This window comes from Pogona vitticeps, chromosome 2 (assembly GCF_051106095.1).
Source record: "Pogona vitticeps strain Pit_001003342236 chromosome 2, PviZW2.1, whole genome shotgun sequence".
Taxonomy (NCBI): domain Eukaryota; kingdom Metazoa; phylum Chordata; class Lepidosauria; order Squamata; family Agamidae; genus Pogona; species Pogona vitticeps.
The window spans coordinates 139,060,005-139,074,965 of NC_135784.1; the positions used below are offsets into that span (position 1 = coordinate 139,060,005).

The 14,961-nt window shown below is 41.1% G+C and overlaps 1 protein-coding gene across 2 annotated transcripts in view; it reads left to right on the forward strand.

The window, feature by feature from the left end:
* FASN (fatty acid synthase) overlaps positions 1-14,961 on the forward strand; it is a 69,116-nt gene that overhangs the window by 18,452 nt on the left and 35,703 nt on the right. For both annotated transcript variants that reach the window (XM_020814654.3, XM_078384249.1), the window contains exons 6-16: positions 757-879; positions 2,280-2,395; positions 2,950-3,084; positions 3,756-4,215; positions 4,561-4,748; positions 5,703-5,892; positions 9,802-9,896; positions 10,661-10,795; positions 10,964-11,167; positions 13,286-13,401; positions 14,428-14,603. In XM_020814654.3, the coding sequence (XP_020670313.3) occupies positions 757-879; positions 2,280-2,395; positions 2,950-3,084; positions 3,756-4,215; positions 4,561-4,748; positions 5,703-5,892; positions 9,802-9,896; positions 10,661-10,795; positions 10,964-11,167; positions 13,286-13,401; positions 14,428-14,603 (1,938 nt within the window). The remainder of the gene's footprint in view (positions 1-756; positions 880-2,279; positions 2,396-2,949; positions 3,085-3,755; positions 4,216-4,560; positions 4,749-5,702; positions 5,893-9,801; positions 9,897-10,660; positions 10,796-10,963; positions 11,168-13,285; positions 13,402-14,427; positions 14,604-14,961) is intronic.

Sequence of the window (14,961 nt, forward strand, 5' to 3'; positions counted from 1 at the left end):
TTGACAATGCAATTTTTATGTGGAAGCTTTTTGACTAGTAGTGGGGAAACCTTGTGTATCTTTATTGAACATAGCTTTTCTCAAAACCTGTTTGTATACTTAATCAGAATACTTCAGGGGACAAATGTCCTACATCATTATAAAAGAAAAAGGGAACATGAAAACAAATAGAATTTCAGCTACTGTACAATAACTCTTGGTAAAATAAGGAAGAGTAGAGAAAATACTAACATTAGCATATCTTATCCAACTAAGAGAAGCTGGAGGACATTATCATTTGTTTCCAGTGTATGAAGACCCTTCTGTTAACATTATTGACTGAATTTAAGTCAATTAAGTGCTCTTGTTGAGCTGAGCAGTACCACATAACTTGATCTGATGGGGAAATGTTAAATCAATAAAAGCTAGCTTCTTTACATGGAAATAGTTCTGCTTTGAAAATGGTTCTTTTATTCCTTGTAAGCAGAACTTGCCAACAGAACTCCTTAGCAACATATTTTCTTCTTGGTAGAGGAATTGCACTCTTTTTTGTGCCATCCTTAGAAAGAAGTGTATCAGATCATTGGAGCACTCATTTTAAAATGAGAACGAGGAAGAACAAGGATTATTTAAAGTTGTGGTTTTTTGGTTGTTGGTTTGGTTCGGTTTTTGGCTTTGCTTACTCAACATCCTTGGGAAACCATAGCTAGAAATTCAAATATCTAAATAAGATGATGTTATGGGCATTGTTGCTTTAATGGCTCTCAATTTCTGCAGGGGATGGATATTGCCGCTCAGAAGCCGTCGTTGTTGTTTTCCTGACCAAGAAATCATTAGCCAAACGGACATACGCCACCATAGTCAATTCTGGGTGTAACACTGATGGATTTAAAGAGCAAGGTAAGGTTTCTTTTCTTAAATCTCTGGAGTTGATGTGATTCTAAGATTCCTAAGATTTGTTTCCTAGAAGACAACAAATGCAACCTGTGTGGAGCAGTTGAGCCAGGTTGCAGATTACCTCTCCATGCTGACTTCAAAAGTTTGTCTCATGAAGGCCTGTCTTCTAACATGTCACACTACTCTGGTCTACCTAGCTCAGTACTATCTGCAGTGATTTACAGATAGTAATCTGCTGCTTACTGGGCAAGGGTCTCTCCTAGCCCCCTTTAGGATGCCAAGGATTTCATGTGCTCTGCTGCCCATCTACTTGATGTCAACTGGGAAAAAATGTTTTACAAATTGAGTTTGCAGCACTTTCCTACCCCTTAATTCAAAAAAGATTTCCTGTGAAATAATGGATCAGTAAGTAAATATCTGAATATCTGGCATTTTTTCAAAAATAGCAAAGGCTGCCTAGCTTGGCAGCTGAGCCGGAATTCAGCAGGCCAGGATTCCTATCTGTCATTTTGGTGGCAAAATGTTATCAAAAAAGATAACCTTCAGACACAGAGGAACATGTTGGAAGCTCTCTTATACTATGCTTGCCTTTATGTCACCTGACCATTTGCAGTGGAGTGCTTCAGTTTAGAAACAAACAGCCTGTGAAAACCTCAGCTTCTCTGGCTCAATGTGCTTTCAGAGGGGCGGTCCTTAACGCTACCAAAGGAAGTCCTTGTGGAGCTACTCCATGTTTATCGTGTTTTCTGTGGTAGGAAAAAAGAGGGATGCTCCAGTAGAATAGCCCAGGAAGTTTACAAATGAGAGATTACGTTATTTGGATCTCCATGTAGAGATATGTGAAGGAGACAGGTCATTTGTATAATAAAAGACTTATCTGCAAGCAACCTTAATAATAAAGCAGAGATAAAAATGGAGGAGCAGCCCACTGACTAGAGGCCTCATGCCACACAAACAGCATAAGCAAAGCTTGTTTTATTTGAGAAAGTGATAGTTTTGAAAAGATTCCTCTGCATTTGCAATAGTAGGTGTTCCATGTGTAAGTTTGAGAATCCTCCTCCTCATATTCAAAGCTTTTCACAGTAACCTCGACGGCAGCCCGGTATTCCCAAACAAAGCTGAGGAATTCTTGACTGCTAGCATACCCACCTGGCCGCCACTTCACTCAGTACCTGTATAGCCTACGGCAAAGGAGGCTGCAGTGAAGCATAATCTGCTGCAGTGAAGGCCGAGTTCCTAATCTTTAGTGTAGCTCCATCAATGCCTGCTCTCAAATAAGTCCTGTTGAGTTCGTCAGAGACTTTGTCCCACATACATTTTTATGCGATTACAACTCAGGTGAGGAAGAGTCTGTGATGATTTCCTAATATGGAAGCAAGGACTGACTGTTCTTCTTGTTGCAGGTGTAACATTCCCATCTGGGTGGATGCAGCAACAGTTGGTTGGCTCTCTATACAGAGAGTCTGGGATTAAGCCTGAGGACGTGGAATATATAGAAGCTCATGGCACAGGCACTAAGGTTTGTTCTGTCTCTCTTTTTATGTTTTTTCATATACCATTAGTTTTACTTCCCCCATCCCTCCAGTAATTCCTCTCTCTCTCTCTCTCTGTATGGATGGATGGATGCATGCGTGCGTGCATGCATGCGTGCGTATTCAGATACCTGTCTGTCATTTGACCAGTTGGTTTGTTTATTTCCTGCTCGACCTTTTCACTGGAGGGCTCGGTCGTCTTAAGGCTGCTTCTGTTCATTACATCCTTTGACCATAGAAATATTTCAGGAACCTTAGGTGCAGTTCACAATGTCACATTCCTTTACCTAGATATAGAAGGAGGTTCATAATCATAAGGGGAGAAAAAAATGAATTTTGCTGCCCATGTGAGGAGCTATTCACCATTTGACCATATGCATAGCTGTTAGCTGCCCTCTTGCACTAACCTGGTTCACATTATTTCTTCACCTTGCATTGGGATTTGCATGTGGGATTGTGCAGAATGATCCAGCAGTGCGAGCTAGCCCTTGGTGACTCTGAGATCTAGACAGCAACTCCTCCTGACTTCCTTTGTTACTAGGTTGGGGATCCTCAAGAAGTGAATGGCATTGTCAGTGTCTTTTGCCAATCAGATCGACCACCACTGTTGATTGGGTCAACAAAATCTAACATGGGCCATCCAGAACCTGCCTCTGGCCTCGCAGCTTTGGCAAAGGTAAGATACGGGAGGCCGTCTCCTTGCACATGACCTCGTGGTGCAGACCTCAGGGAAGCCGTTGTGATATATCTGCTTGTAGGGGAGGGTGGGAATCACTGTGCAATAGTCACTTGAGTGCTCCAGAGTGGTCAGTTATTACTAAGCCAATGCACAGAGAAAACAGCTGGGCTCCTGGCTGACCGAGTTCAAAGGAAGGGAGAAGGAAGACGGTGGAACTAGCAGAGAAGAAGGGAAGAAGAAAAAAAAGGAGTGTAGGAACCACAGAAGGGAAAATTACCTTAAAGAGCAGAAAAACTGTAATGAACTCAATTTTGCCTTATGGTGATGGTCACCCAAAAACATCAGCAGGTTTACTCCCCCAAGTAGCATATTTTGTGACTCCGGGGTTAAGTGCAGCAGTGAGGGTGGGAACAGGCAGATGGAGCAACAGCTGCTGTAAAGGTCTGTGACTTCAGGCACCTTTGAAGGCATTCCCTAGTATTTCTTCATGTAGCAAAGGAGACTGATGTTTAGTGCAGAATGTGGTGAGCTGTTCAGAATCGCAGGGATTCATGTTTTGTTCAAAAGAAAGCCATTTTTTGTACCCTCATGGTTGACATCAGAATTGCATAGATGTGCTATAAGGGAGAAAACAGTCAGCCTGTATTGCTATGTTCTCTCTTTTTTAGGTGGTTCTGTCTTTGGAACACAATCTGTGGGCACCAAACCTTCACTACAAGACCCCAAATCCGGATATTCCTGCCTTACAAGATGGTCGCGTCCAAGTTGTTACCAAGCCAACTCCCACAAAAGGTCACTTAGTTGGTATCAATTCCTTTGGCTTTGGAGGCTCAAATGCCCACATAATCCTGAGGCCTAACAGCAAGAGATCACCCCTTCCTGAGACTCCTCACTTGCCACAATTGGTACAATTTTGTGGAAGGACTCAAGAAGCAGTAGAGACATTAATAGAAAAGACTAGAAATCTTCAGGGACATGCAGCATTTGTAAGCATGCTCAACGATATCTCTGGGGTGGCTGTGTCATCCATGCCTTACAGGGGCTACACCTTGATTGGCAGTGAGAATGATGTGAAGGAGGTTGAGAAGGCCCAGTCCTCAGGGAGGCCTCTGTGGTACATCTGCTCAGGTAACTGCGTTATATATCTCCTTTTCTTTCTGAAGATTTGACCAGATCAAGTCAAGTCCAACTTTGCTTGATTTTGCAGCATGCGAAATGACTCTGTCAAGTGCCTTGTTTTGTTTTGTTTTTAAATTCTGCCTGGAATCTGTCTTGCTCACTCTGTTTTTGGAGTCCTGACTGATCATATATATTGTCCTGATAGTGTGTGTTCCTGCCTGCTTCACATAATCTAGACCTGAATCTTCATTGCAACTCCTTACAGTATATCCAGTCAAAAGCTCACACATTTCCATCCCTTAAACATGTCAGAAATGTCAAAGCTTCTAAGACTCTGCTTGCTTAACCCCACAGGCATGGGAACCCAGTGGAAAGGCATGGGGCTTAGCTTAATGAAGCTTGATCTTTTCCGTCAGTCCATTTTGCGTTCAGATGAGGCTCTGAAAGACACAGGTCTGAAGGTGTCTGATTTACTCCTGCATGCGGACGAGAACACATTTAATGAAACAATTAATGCATTTGTTGGACTTGCTGCTATTCAGGTAAGAACAAAAGATGTGGCCTTTCCCCTTAGGTTGATTCCTACAAGCAAGAGGGAAAAGGGAAATTTCCTTTGTCTCACAGTCGTCTAAATCAGTATTCCAGTACTAGCACAGTGCATGGGCCTTATTTTGTGTTTATGCACATTCACAGTCCCAGGGCTTAATTTCAGCCAGAGCTCTCTAGAAACTTGTTTGTTCCCATGTGGAAAACTTGTTTTTCTGAGATAGTGTTATGGAAGGAGAATGGAGGGATGAACATTTCAGTATATTTACATCTTACATTTTATAATTTCCGTGTTACCTCCTTAGGAACCCTGCCCTTGGTATCTTTAAAATGACCAGGTGGAGGATTTGGGAGACCGCAAGTGAATCCATGGGCTTCCACACTCTACCTGTTCACCCATACCTACACAGATGCAGCTTTAAGATACATAGGCACACAGGCTGTTTCTGGGTTCTGCAGGTTAGGAGAGAAATGTAGGCTGTTATCTCATGCTTGTGCTGCTCAAAAGTAGAAAGGAAGGTGTCACATGTTCCATTGGTGCGGAAGATATTTTTGTAAGGCAGGTCAAACTGGAGGTGGAGATGACCCTACCCTAGCAGGCTACCAAGACATTTGGGGAAAATGCTTTAGCAGTAAGCATTCAATGAGCAGCAGGCCAGGGAGATAAGAGGAAGAAGAATATGGGCCATTGGGCAGAAAAGTGTATGGAAAAGTAGTGAAACTTATGGGTCAGTGTAATGAACCATTTTCACTGATAATTTAATATAGGTACGTGAAAAAATGTCATCCCAAGACCTTTTTTGAAATTTTTAAAATACGATGGTATGTTGGTATAGCCTGGGGAAAACTATGTTAAGCTCATAATTGTACTTTGGAGAAACTCACCCAGGCAGGATTGCATGTTCTGGTCTATATACTGTAAACTCAGAAGAACATTTTCTGTTCCCCAGATTGCACAGATCGATCTTTTGAAGGCCATGGGCTTGCAGCCAGATGGGATTGTTGGACACTCAGTAGGAGAGCTAGCCTGCGGCTATGCAGACAGCTCCTTAAGTCATGAAGAGGCCATTCTTGCTGCCTATTGGAGAGGGCGATGCATCAAAGATGCAAAATTACCACCAGGAGGCATGGCTGCTGTTGGTAGGTAGCTTTTCCTTCTTTTCTTTTCAGATAATCACTCCCTGTGTATTCCTTCCTTTCATCAGTGAAATGATTGCAATGTGGTGCAGGGGTAAGCTTTTTTATGGCAATATTTTTTTTTAAAATCTAAATTATTTCTGGCAATATCTGAGTGCTGCTACATGCCGTTAATCAGCCTCCAAAGGCAAGTCAATCTGTAGTTCAGTTTTCTGATGCTTACAAGGAGACAAAATGGGACAAGGGTAAAATGGCATGTGGGCAACTCTCCTCAGCCTTTGAGATGAAACATTGACATTTATTCATTCAAGTATTTATCCCCCACTCCCCATGTTTATATCTGGACCTATACCTAAAAATCTTGTAGTGAAGTGAAGACAATAAAACAATAAACAATCTGAAGTAAATTAAAAGAAGTTACAGCAATTCAAAACAATTTCACAAGATAAAACAAATGTACAAAAATCCACTACCCACTAGGTCAAAATAAAGACATAACTTGACACAAGAGCTGAGTTTTAACATGGTGTCCAAATGAAGTTAATACCTGTGGCAAAATGGCCTTTGAGGGGAGAGCATTTCACCACCAGGGCAACATAGCAGAGAAGACCCTCTCCTGTGTCTGCACATAGGGCATTATTTGCACCCGAGGAACACAGCAGAACACCTCTCTAGCACATCTCAGTGATAGGGGATGTATAGGGGAAGGCAGCCCTGGAGTTATCGAGATCACAAATAGTCACGTTTGTCTAGGCCTAGCTTTGCTTTATGCATTGCAAAGTGGTGTTCCTGGTTTTGCACATTGAAAATCAGACAAAAAGGCCCTTGAACTCACTTGTGATACAGAAAATTCAGGCATTCCAGAATTGCCTAGCAGTATTTGTCTATTTTATATTACCTGGTTGCTAGAAAATGTTAAAATATATTATTACATAAGGCAAATTGCATCTGGTCATATTATTTTACAATTGACCGTGCAGTCTCCCAGAATAACAGACTTATAAAACAGAGAAAAAGTTCTATTCACATTCCTGAGTAGAGTTTCATTTTAGCCAAGAATCCTGGGGGAGATTTCTGCTATCATTTCAATTTTTGTTACTGATTAACCTGGGTGTATAACAGGGATGGGCAACTTTCCTGGGTCTGAGGGCCCATAACAACATCCTCAGATCTGAGCAGGGGAACACCATGCACTGTTCCACTATATTTCAAGACAGGTCTTGCTTCAGAATGTAAATGTGACTTAAACCAAGAGATATGTGCACTTATAATCTTCATTTATAATAGAAATGTTTTTAAAGACAGGGGTTTGTTTGTTTGGCCACTACCACTACCCCACTACAGTACTGAATTTGGCAGCTCTGGTGGGGAGGGGCAACCAGGGGCTGCAAGAACAGGCAGGGCGGCTGGCCTTATTATGGGTTGCTCTGTTGTTGTTTTTTATAATTTTATTTTTTAACGTAAGGGGTGACAAAAAGGAAAAGGGGACTTAGGAATTTATGGGGAAGAGGAGAGACCATAACATGCTAACAACCATTCTAAACTTAATGCCATATCATAGTTTTAGATTGTTCTGTTTTCTCTTTTCTGCCTTTTAGATTAAGCACACATTTCAGTATATGCTATTTACACGTTGCCTGTTAATTTAGTCCATTTGTTGAATAGATCCCATCTTTCTGTTGCCTTTTGTAGGGGGTAATCCTTCATGACTTCTGATAAAATGTCCATTTCTGCTATTTCCCGTATTTTTTCAATAAGATTTTCTTGCTTCGGTATCGAAGGACTTTTCCAATTTTTTGCATATAAAATTCTAGCTGCCGTAACAATATACATGACTATATGTTTCTTTGACTTATCTATGTTATCAGGTATCATACTCAATAAAAACAATTCTGGAGTTAATGGCACATTATAGAGGATTATTTGTTGTAACATAGTATGTACTCTTTTCCAGTATTTTTTCGCTACTCCACATGACCACCACATATGATAATAACTTCCCACTTGTGTTTCACATTTCCAACACTTATTTGATACATCTGTATACATCTTTGACAGTTTTTCTGGGGTCATGTGCCACCTATAAAACATTTTATATATGTTCTCTTTAAGGTTAACCGATTTTGTAAATTTTATGTTACTTTGCCATATTTTCAATCATTGATCAATATTGTGCCCTATGTTTTGTGTTTTGGGCATTATGGGTTGCTCTGTAACAGGATGTGGTTTTATTTTTAGTTTTATTGCTTTGAAATTTTACCTTGTAAAGCTTCTTGACATTTCCATTTCAAGGGTGCTATAAAATATTAATTGCCACGATTACTTCTATTTTTGAGGAGTATTATTTGTTTGTTTATTTGCTGCTGATGACAAAGCCAGGGACAAATCTCACCTTAGAATTAAATGGGGAGGATGAGGTTTTGAGAAGTTATCTGGATTTCCAGCATGCTGCCTTTTAAGTCCCATAGAACACTCAGGTTACTGGACTATAGGAATGGAACATTTATTGTTGTGTATGTGATCGTATGATTAATTGGGTTATAGATCATGTATTATAACCCATTTTATTGTTCTTTGTGGATTCTAAGGCTGGTTAATAATTTAAAAAAATGTCTTAAATAGACTGAAGACAGACAATAGTTATGTGATTTGAAAGGGGCATTGCTTTGCATAGCATGCACATACATTTACTTTGCTTAACTGTCACCTTTGCTCAAACAAGTTCTGCAAGTTTTTGAAACCATGGAAACATCTTCAAAACCTGTTTATTATATAGCCACGCTAGGATGAGTACATACACTATGAGCTATAAGCCCTCTTTTGACCCTCCCTTCAATTATCTATTCTATGAAAAACATCTTCTATCAGAATGGTCTTAATGACTGTAAGATTGTGAAACACCTGCCAGGATGTATATGCCTATCACCACTCTCAGCTACTATGAGAATGTTCATCAGTGATGTTATCTTCCATTAATGGCATATACATCCTGGCCGGCGTTTCACAATCTTACAGTCATTAAGACCATTCTGCCTATGAAGTGATTGTAGGATGTCATGTTTGCTTGTGAATCTGAAACAACATCTGTCAATATTTTGGTTTCTTCCCTTCCCTTTGCTTTTCCTTTCCTTCGTTTTGCTAACATGCTGTACCAGACTATCATAGCTACTTTTCTGGAAGCGGTTGTCAGCCTCTTTGAACTGCTCATGTCTTCAAGCTATTTGAAATATCAGGGGTTGGGGGCTTGAAAGTGCCATGACATAGAGGTTTAATTCAGGGAGGTTCAAAATGTTGGTCTCTTATGATGCACAACAACTTTATGGAAAGTTTGTCAGGCTTTTAGCAGTGCACAATGTGAAGAGAACGTAAGAATGGCCAGAGTCACCAGGTCTAGAACAGCTTTACCCAACCTGGCTATCAGTCATGGTTGCAACCGATAACGGGAGTTGTTGCCCTTCACATTGAGAGGCACCCAAGCTGGGGAAGGCTGATGTGGAAACAAAGGCAAAACTCTGCTAACCACCCTTATGAGTCACTGTTTCTCATTAAGAATTGATAGTTTTATTGGCCTTTTCTCATTTGACTTGCTTTCTGCATCCTCCTGTGGGATTCAGCATTTCTGAGTAGACTTGCATAGGATTGCATTGGACACCCAATAGAATTCTGTTCTACTTGTCAGTAGAAAAAAATATAAGATCTAGAAAACACTCTCTAAAAAGATAAAGCTATGTTTCCTCTCCCCATATTGTCCCGTTTCCTCTACTGAAATGGTCCATAAAAGATAAGATATGTTCAAGATCTAGCAAAGAAACAAAACGGCAGAAGATCGAGTTGGCTGGGCTTCCATAGAAGATTTCCTTATGGTTATTAATACATGAATGGGACTTATCCAAAGTAACCTGTCTTTTACAGGTCTGACATGGGAGGAGTGTAAGCGCAGGTGCCCTGCAGGAGTGGTGCCTGCTTGCCACAATGCTGAAGATACTGTCACTATTTCAGGTCCTCAGGTGAGAATACAATGTGAACCTTTACTTCAACGGCTGTGTATCTAGGACATCAACGGGCAAAACCTCAGCATCGGGTCAAATCTCGGAGAGTCAAGAAAAGATGCTTCATTTAAATTAATCGAGATTTGAACTTCCCGAATGAAACTTGTCACTCAACATTCTTCCCCAAAGATAGGAAGGCTAACTACCAGTAATGTAGCCTCAGAGGTCTGCTGCTTAAGATTTAGCTGGTAAAGTCTACCTGCTTGTGCAATGCAGCACCTTCCAGCTACTCTCCTTCTCTTAGCCTTCTCCATCCCACTTCCTAGCTGATTGGTGGTGGAAAAGGCTACAGAGGTGGCTGAACAGTGTTATTCAGCTGGGAAGTAGGAAAGGGTTATGCAGGACAAGTCAAAGTGGATTGAAAAGTTTGTGTCGCTCATGGACTATGAGAGTTGCCCGTATGTGCAATGTGTATACACACACATACACAGAGACACACAAACATCCTTGAAAATATAAATTCTACTTATTTCAACATCCAAAGAGGATTTTAGGAGATGCAATATAAGTAATATTTTTGTTGACTACTGGGGTTTATATAATGATTATTCTTGTGCATTTTTAGAAACATAGGGTCCTCCACAGGAGTGCAAAATAAGGGGACCAGTGGTTGCTTTGCAGGCCAAGAGAGCCCAAAGCTACAGCCAGTGTAGTAGCAAGTTCTTGGAATCCATGAAGTGTTTGCTGCAGCAGTTTCTGATCATTTTAATCCCATTTTCCAGGATTTGGTGGCTCAGTTTGTGTCCAAGCTGAAAACAGAAGGTGTGTTTGCCAAAGAGGTGCTCAGTGCTGGAGTTGCCTTCCACTCATACTATATGGCCTCTATTGCACCGGTGCTGCTTAGTGCCCTGCAGAAGGTAATATCTCTCCACAACCTCTCACGATGGGGAGGGATGATCAAGAGAGCTGTGCTCTGTTTCTGCGGGAATTTTTTCTTGAAGTTCCTTCTCTTTCCAACCCCCCCCCCCCACACACACACACACACAAACACACCTACCTATTTCTTTCTTTCTTTTAATTTTTAGGTTATTCCCAATCCAAAGCCACGTTCACCACGCTGGATCAGTACCTCCATTCCTGAATCTCAGTGGCAAACTGAGCTGGCTCAGAATTCATCCGCTGAGTACCATGTAAATAACCTTGTGAGCCCCGTCTTGTTCCAGGAAGGTCTGAGACATATACCAGAAAATGCTGTTGTGGTGGAGATTGCCCCGCATAGCCTTCTACAGGTATTACCCTCTGTGACTGCTAATGGGCTGAAACTACTGAGGTATCTGAACAACGCTCCTGCTTTTCCTCAGTTGTTTTCTCTCCAATTCTTACTGTTGTTTGTCCTGAACACCTTGTCTATATAATTTTCCATCGCATATTTATTCTAAACTGGTATATCCCACTGTTGTCCATAAACCACCCCACAAGCTTTCTGCAGTTGAAAAACGAGGAACTGGGAATGGTTCCCAATGAAGTGGTTGATGAGTCCTGCCTTGTTCATGGAATTTTGCTGTGGTGCTCTAGATACTGCTGTTTCTCATTTGCTATCCCTCCATGCTTTACCTCTTCCTTTTCTTCCTCTTCCCCTTCTTCCATACACTCCATTAAGGAGGAAACATTATAGAATAGCTGCACAGTGCCTTTTAACTGGTATTATGGGGAGCCCTTTGCCCAGAAGCCTCCGAAAATCAGTGTAGTGAATGAATACCATGTGTAAGAAATGGCAGGGAGAATAAAATTATAGCACAATAACATAGCCTGCAAGCTTGTCATATTTTATTAAATGATAATTAACAAATCTGGCAGATTTCCTCTGGAGTGGTAGTGGAATCAGTGACCAGATAGCGACCGTTTTGGGTGTGTTTTGTTCTGGTTGTGGAATCGCCTCCCAAGAAAAAGGCAGGTCAGGCTGCACAGAGTGTCTCACCAAAGATCACCCAGTGAGTTTCATGGCCAAGTGGACATTTGAATCCGTGTCTCCAGAGTCTGATGCACAACTTGAACCACTGCACCATGCGGTGGAAGATTCCATGAAGGCAATTTCAAGTCCTTAACAGGTTGATGTTGGAGCCACCAGTACAGTTGTGCAACAGTTATTAAGCTGTGTCACCACATTCATTGCTTTCCATATAGCCTCTTTTCCTGTTTTTCTAGTTCAGTATGTGAAGTACCTGGTGGATTTGCTGTGTGAAACATAGCCAGTAAAACTATGTGGCTCACATAATGTTGTTACTTGAGCTGTGATTTCTGAGTTTCTAAATTTGCGTGTTCGTTTTTTGGAGGGTGGGCTACCAGATAGTCCCTGATAGATCATTAGCACTGAAAGTCATCCCCTTCTCAGTCATCCCAGAATCATTCACCTTTATAATTCATATTTTAGAAGGCTGTATGGCTTTTCTTTCAAGTCATGACATACGCAACCCTCTTAAGTGTGCATGTTTGTGTGTGTGTGTGTTTTAAGCATGGCTAGCTTTCATTCTCTGTTATTTGCAGGCCAGATATTTGTGTTAAAAGTGCTGAAACTGCTGGTGTTTAGAACTGAAAATAATCTGCATTTGCATCACCTGGAGACATGGATGCTTTATTTTTGTTGTTGCTATTGTTCTTCCTTTTTCTTTTATCAGTCTCGTTTAAAGCTATGGCTGGGTCGTTACAGGGCCATGTGGAAAGGACTTTCCACCTGTACTCCAAAGCAAGCAGAAAGACAGTTCTTTATTTTCAGCATTATGCTGTAAGGAGGGAATGGCAGGGTGTAAATTGGGATCCGCAGGTCAATCTCTGGCAGATCTGAAGTGTATTGAAAAGGATTGCAGGGTTCTTGTTTTAGCAATAATGGAAAGCATCTTTCTTCTGTCAACAATGCAGTCCAATGGATGTTAACGTTGTGAATTTGCTTCTCATACTGGAAAAAAATTCTAGGGTAAGGATGTGCAGGAACTAATCCTGTTCCTTAATTCTTTTCCTATGTCCGCGGCGCTGAGCCACTCTCTAGCACATGGTTCCCACTAGTGGAACCTGAGGCTGTAGTAGAAACAAAGTACTGTAGTCTTGCAACTCTAACAGCTGCCATTCTCTGTTGTTGAAAGGCGTAAAACTCTTCTGATTAATCCTACTCAAATGCTAATGAATGAGGCAGAGAGGGAGAGGGAAGGGTGAGACAGTCAGAATTTTTCCTAGTTTGGCTTATGTACATATGTAGATTGCGGTATGACAGAAAAGTGATGAGAAAAGCTTTATCTGCTGAATTTCTGCCTGCCACTCACTACTAATAGGTGAGAATGCTAGCTGAAGGTAGATTTTAGAAAAAAGGATGTTCATGGCTTTTTCTGGTAACACTTTGAATTTCATCTGTTCAGGCAATCCTGAGGAGAGCTTTGAAGCCAACCTGCACTGTTTTACCCTTGATGAAGAGAGAACATAAAAACAACTTGGAATTCTTCCTGACAAATATTGGAAAAATCTACATGACAGGGTAAGGAAAGAGCACATAACGAGGAACACAGAGACACAAAGTCTCTGTCTGCAGACATTTATGTTTTGAATAGACTAAATTATTTTAATCCAGGATGGAGAACGTATGGCATTCCAGGTGATGTTGGAGTCTCGTTCCCATAATCTCTAACCATTGATCATGTTCTCCAGAGCTGATGAGTATTGGAATACAGCATTTGGAGGGCCATGGGCCCTCCACTTCTGCTTTAACCATTTCTCTCCTTGGTCTAGAAGTCCTAACATTCTGACCATACATCTAAACAAAAAATAAGAATGTGCTGAGTTACTTTCATTCAGAGGCATTAAAAGGCTGATGTATTTATTTCAAAGTTTGTATTGCATCAAGATTGTTTGTAGAAGTATTAATATTAAAAAGCAGAACTTCACATCTGATGCTGGGACTGCTTCTGGCCTGCCAAAAAGCTTTATCAGAACTTGGAAAGTTGCTTTCCAAAAGCAATTGTTTCTTATTTACTTGTTATAGTATATATAACTATAGAGAGAGAGGTAGAGGCAAAGTTACTTTTATTGGCTCATCTAATATATTTCTAGTTACTTTTTAAACGTTTCCTTTAAAGGCCGTTTTTAGAATCAATTTGTCAAGTTTAATGCCATTCTCTTACCAATATTTAAGGTTTGTTTATATATATATAAACAAACCTTAAGACTGGTAAGAGAATGGCATTAAACTTGACAAATTGCTTCTAAAAACGGCCTTTAAAGGAAACGTTTAAAAAGTAACTAGAAATATATTAGATGAGCCAATAAAAGTAACTTTGCCTTTACTTTTGAAATGCAGTCTGTTGACACCCTCAGCAACTGCATTAATTGTTATCTGCAAGCTCTGAATCACATTGCATTTGGAATACAAGGAATGTAGGTTTTCAGAAGAGGGAAAGGGATACAGGTCCTTGGTGTGGATTACCCTCAAACCTTTCTTCTTCCTTTTGACTGTTGAGTACAATCTTCACAGATGCATGTTGTGTGTGTGTGTTTTTCCCCCCAGAATAAATGTCCTTGCAAACAATTTGTTTCCACCCGTTGAATATCCTGCTCCTCTGGGAACTCCACTCATCTCTCCTTATATTCTGTGGGATCACAGCCAGGTGTGGGATGTCCCCAAAGCAGAAGACTTCCCAGCAGGCTCTGGGAGCTCTGGAGCAGCAACAGTCTACAACATTGGTGTGTACTTAAAAGTCCTTTCTGTGTGAATAAAGAGAAATCCAACATGTCCTGAGTGGAAAGTGTTGGAGTTTCTGCCAGCAGAGAGTCTATGACTCATCATGTGTAACCTCCATACTAGCCTGAACAAGCTGGTCTTGTCTAGCTTTGGAAGCTTGAAAAGGCCAAGTCCTTGTTACTATTTGGAAGGGAAATTAGCAGGGAGTAGTGGGTCCTGGGCTGGGAAGGAGTCTTAGCAGAGCATGGCCCCAGGTTCAATTCCCCAGGTAGGGCTAGGAAACAAACCTTGGAAAGCCACTACCAGCCAAAGTTGACAGCCAAATGGACTAATGGTCCAACTTAATATAAAGCAGTTGTC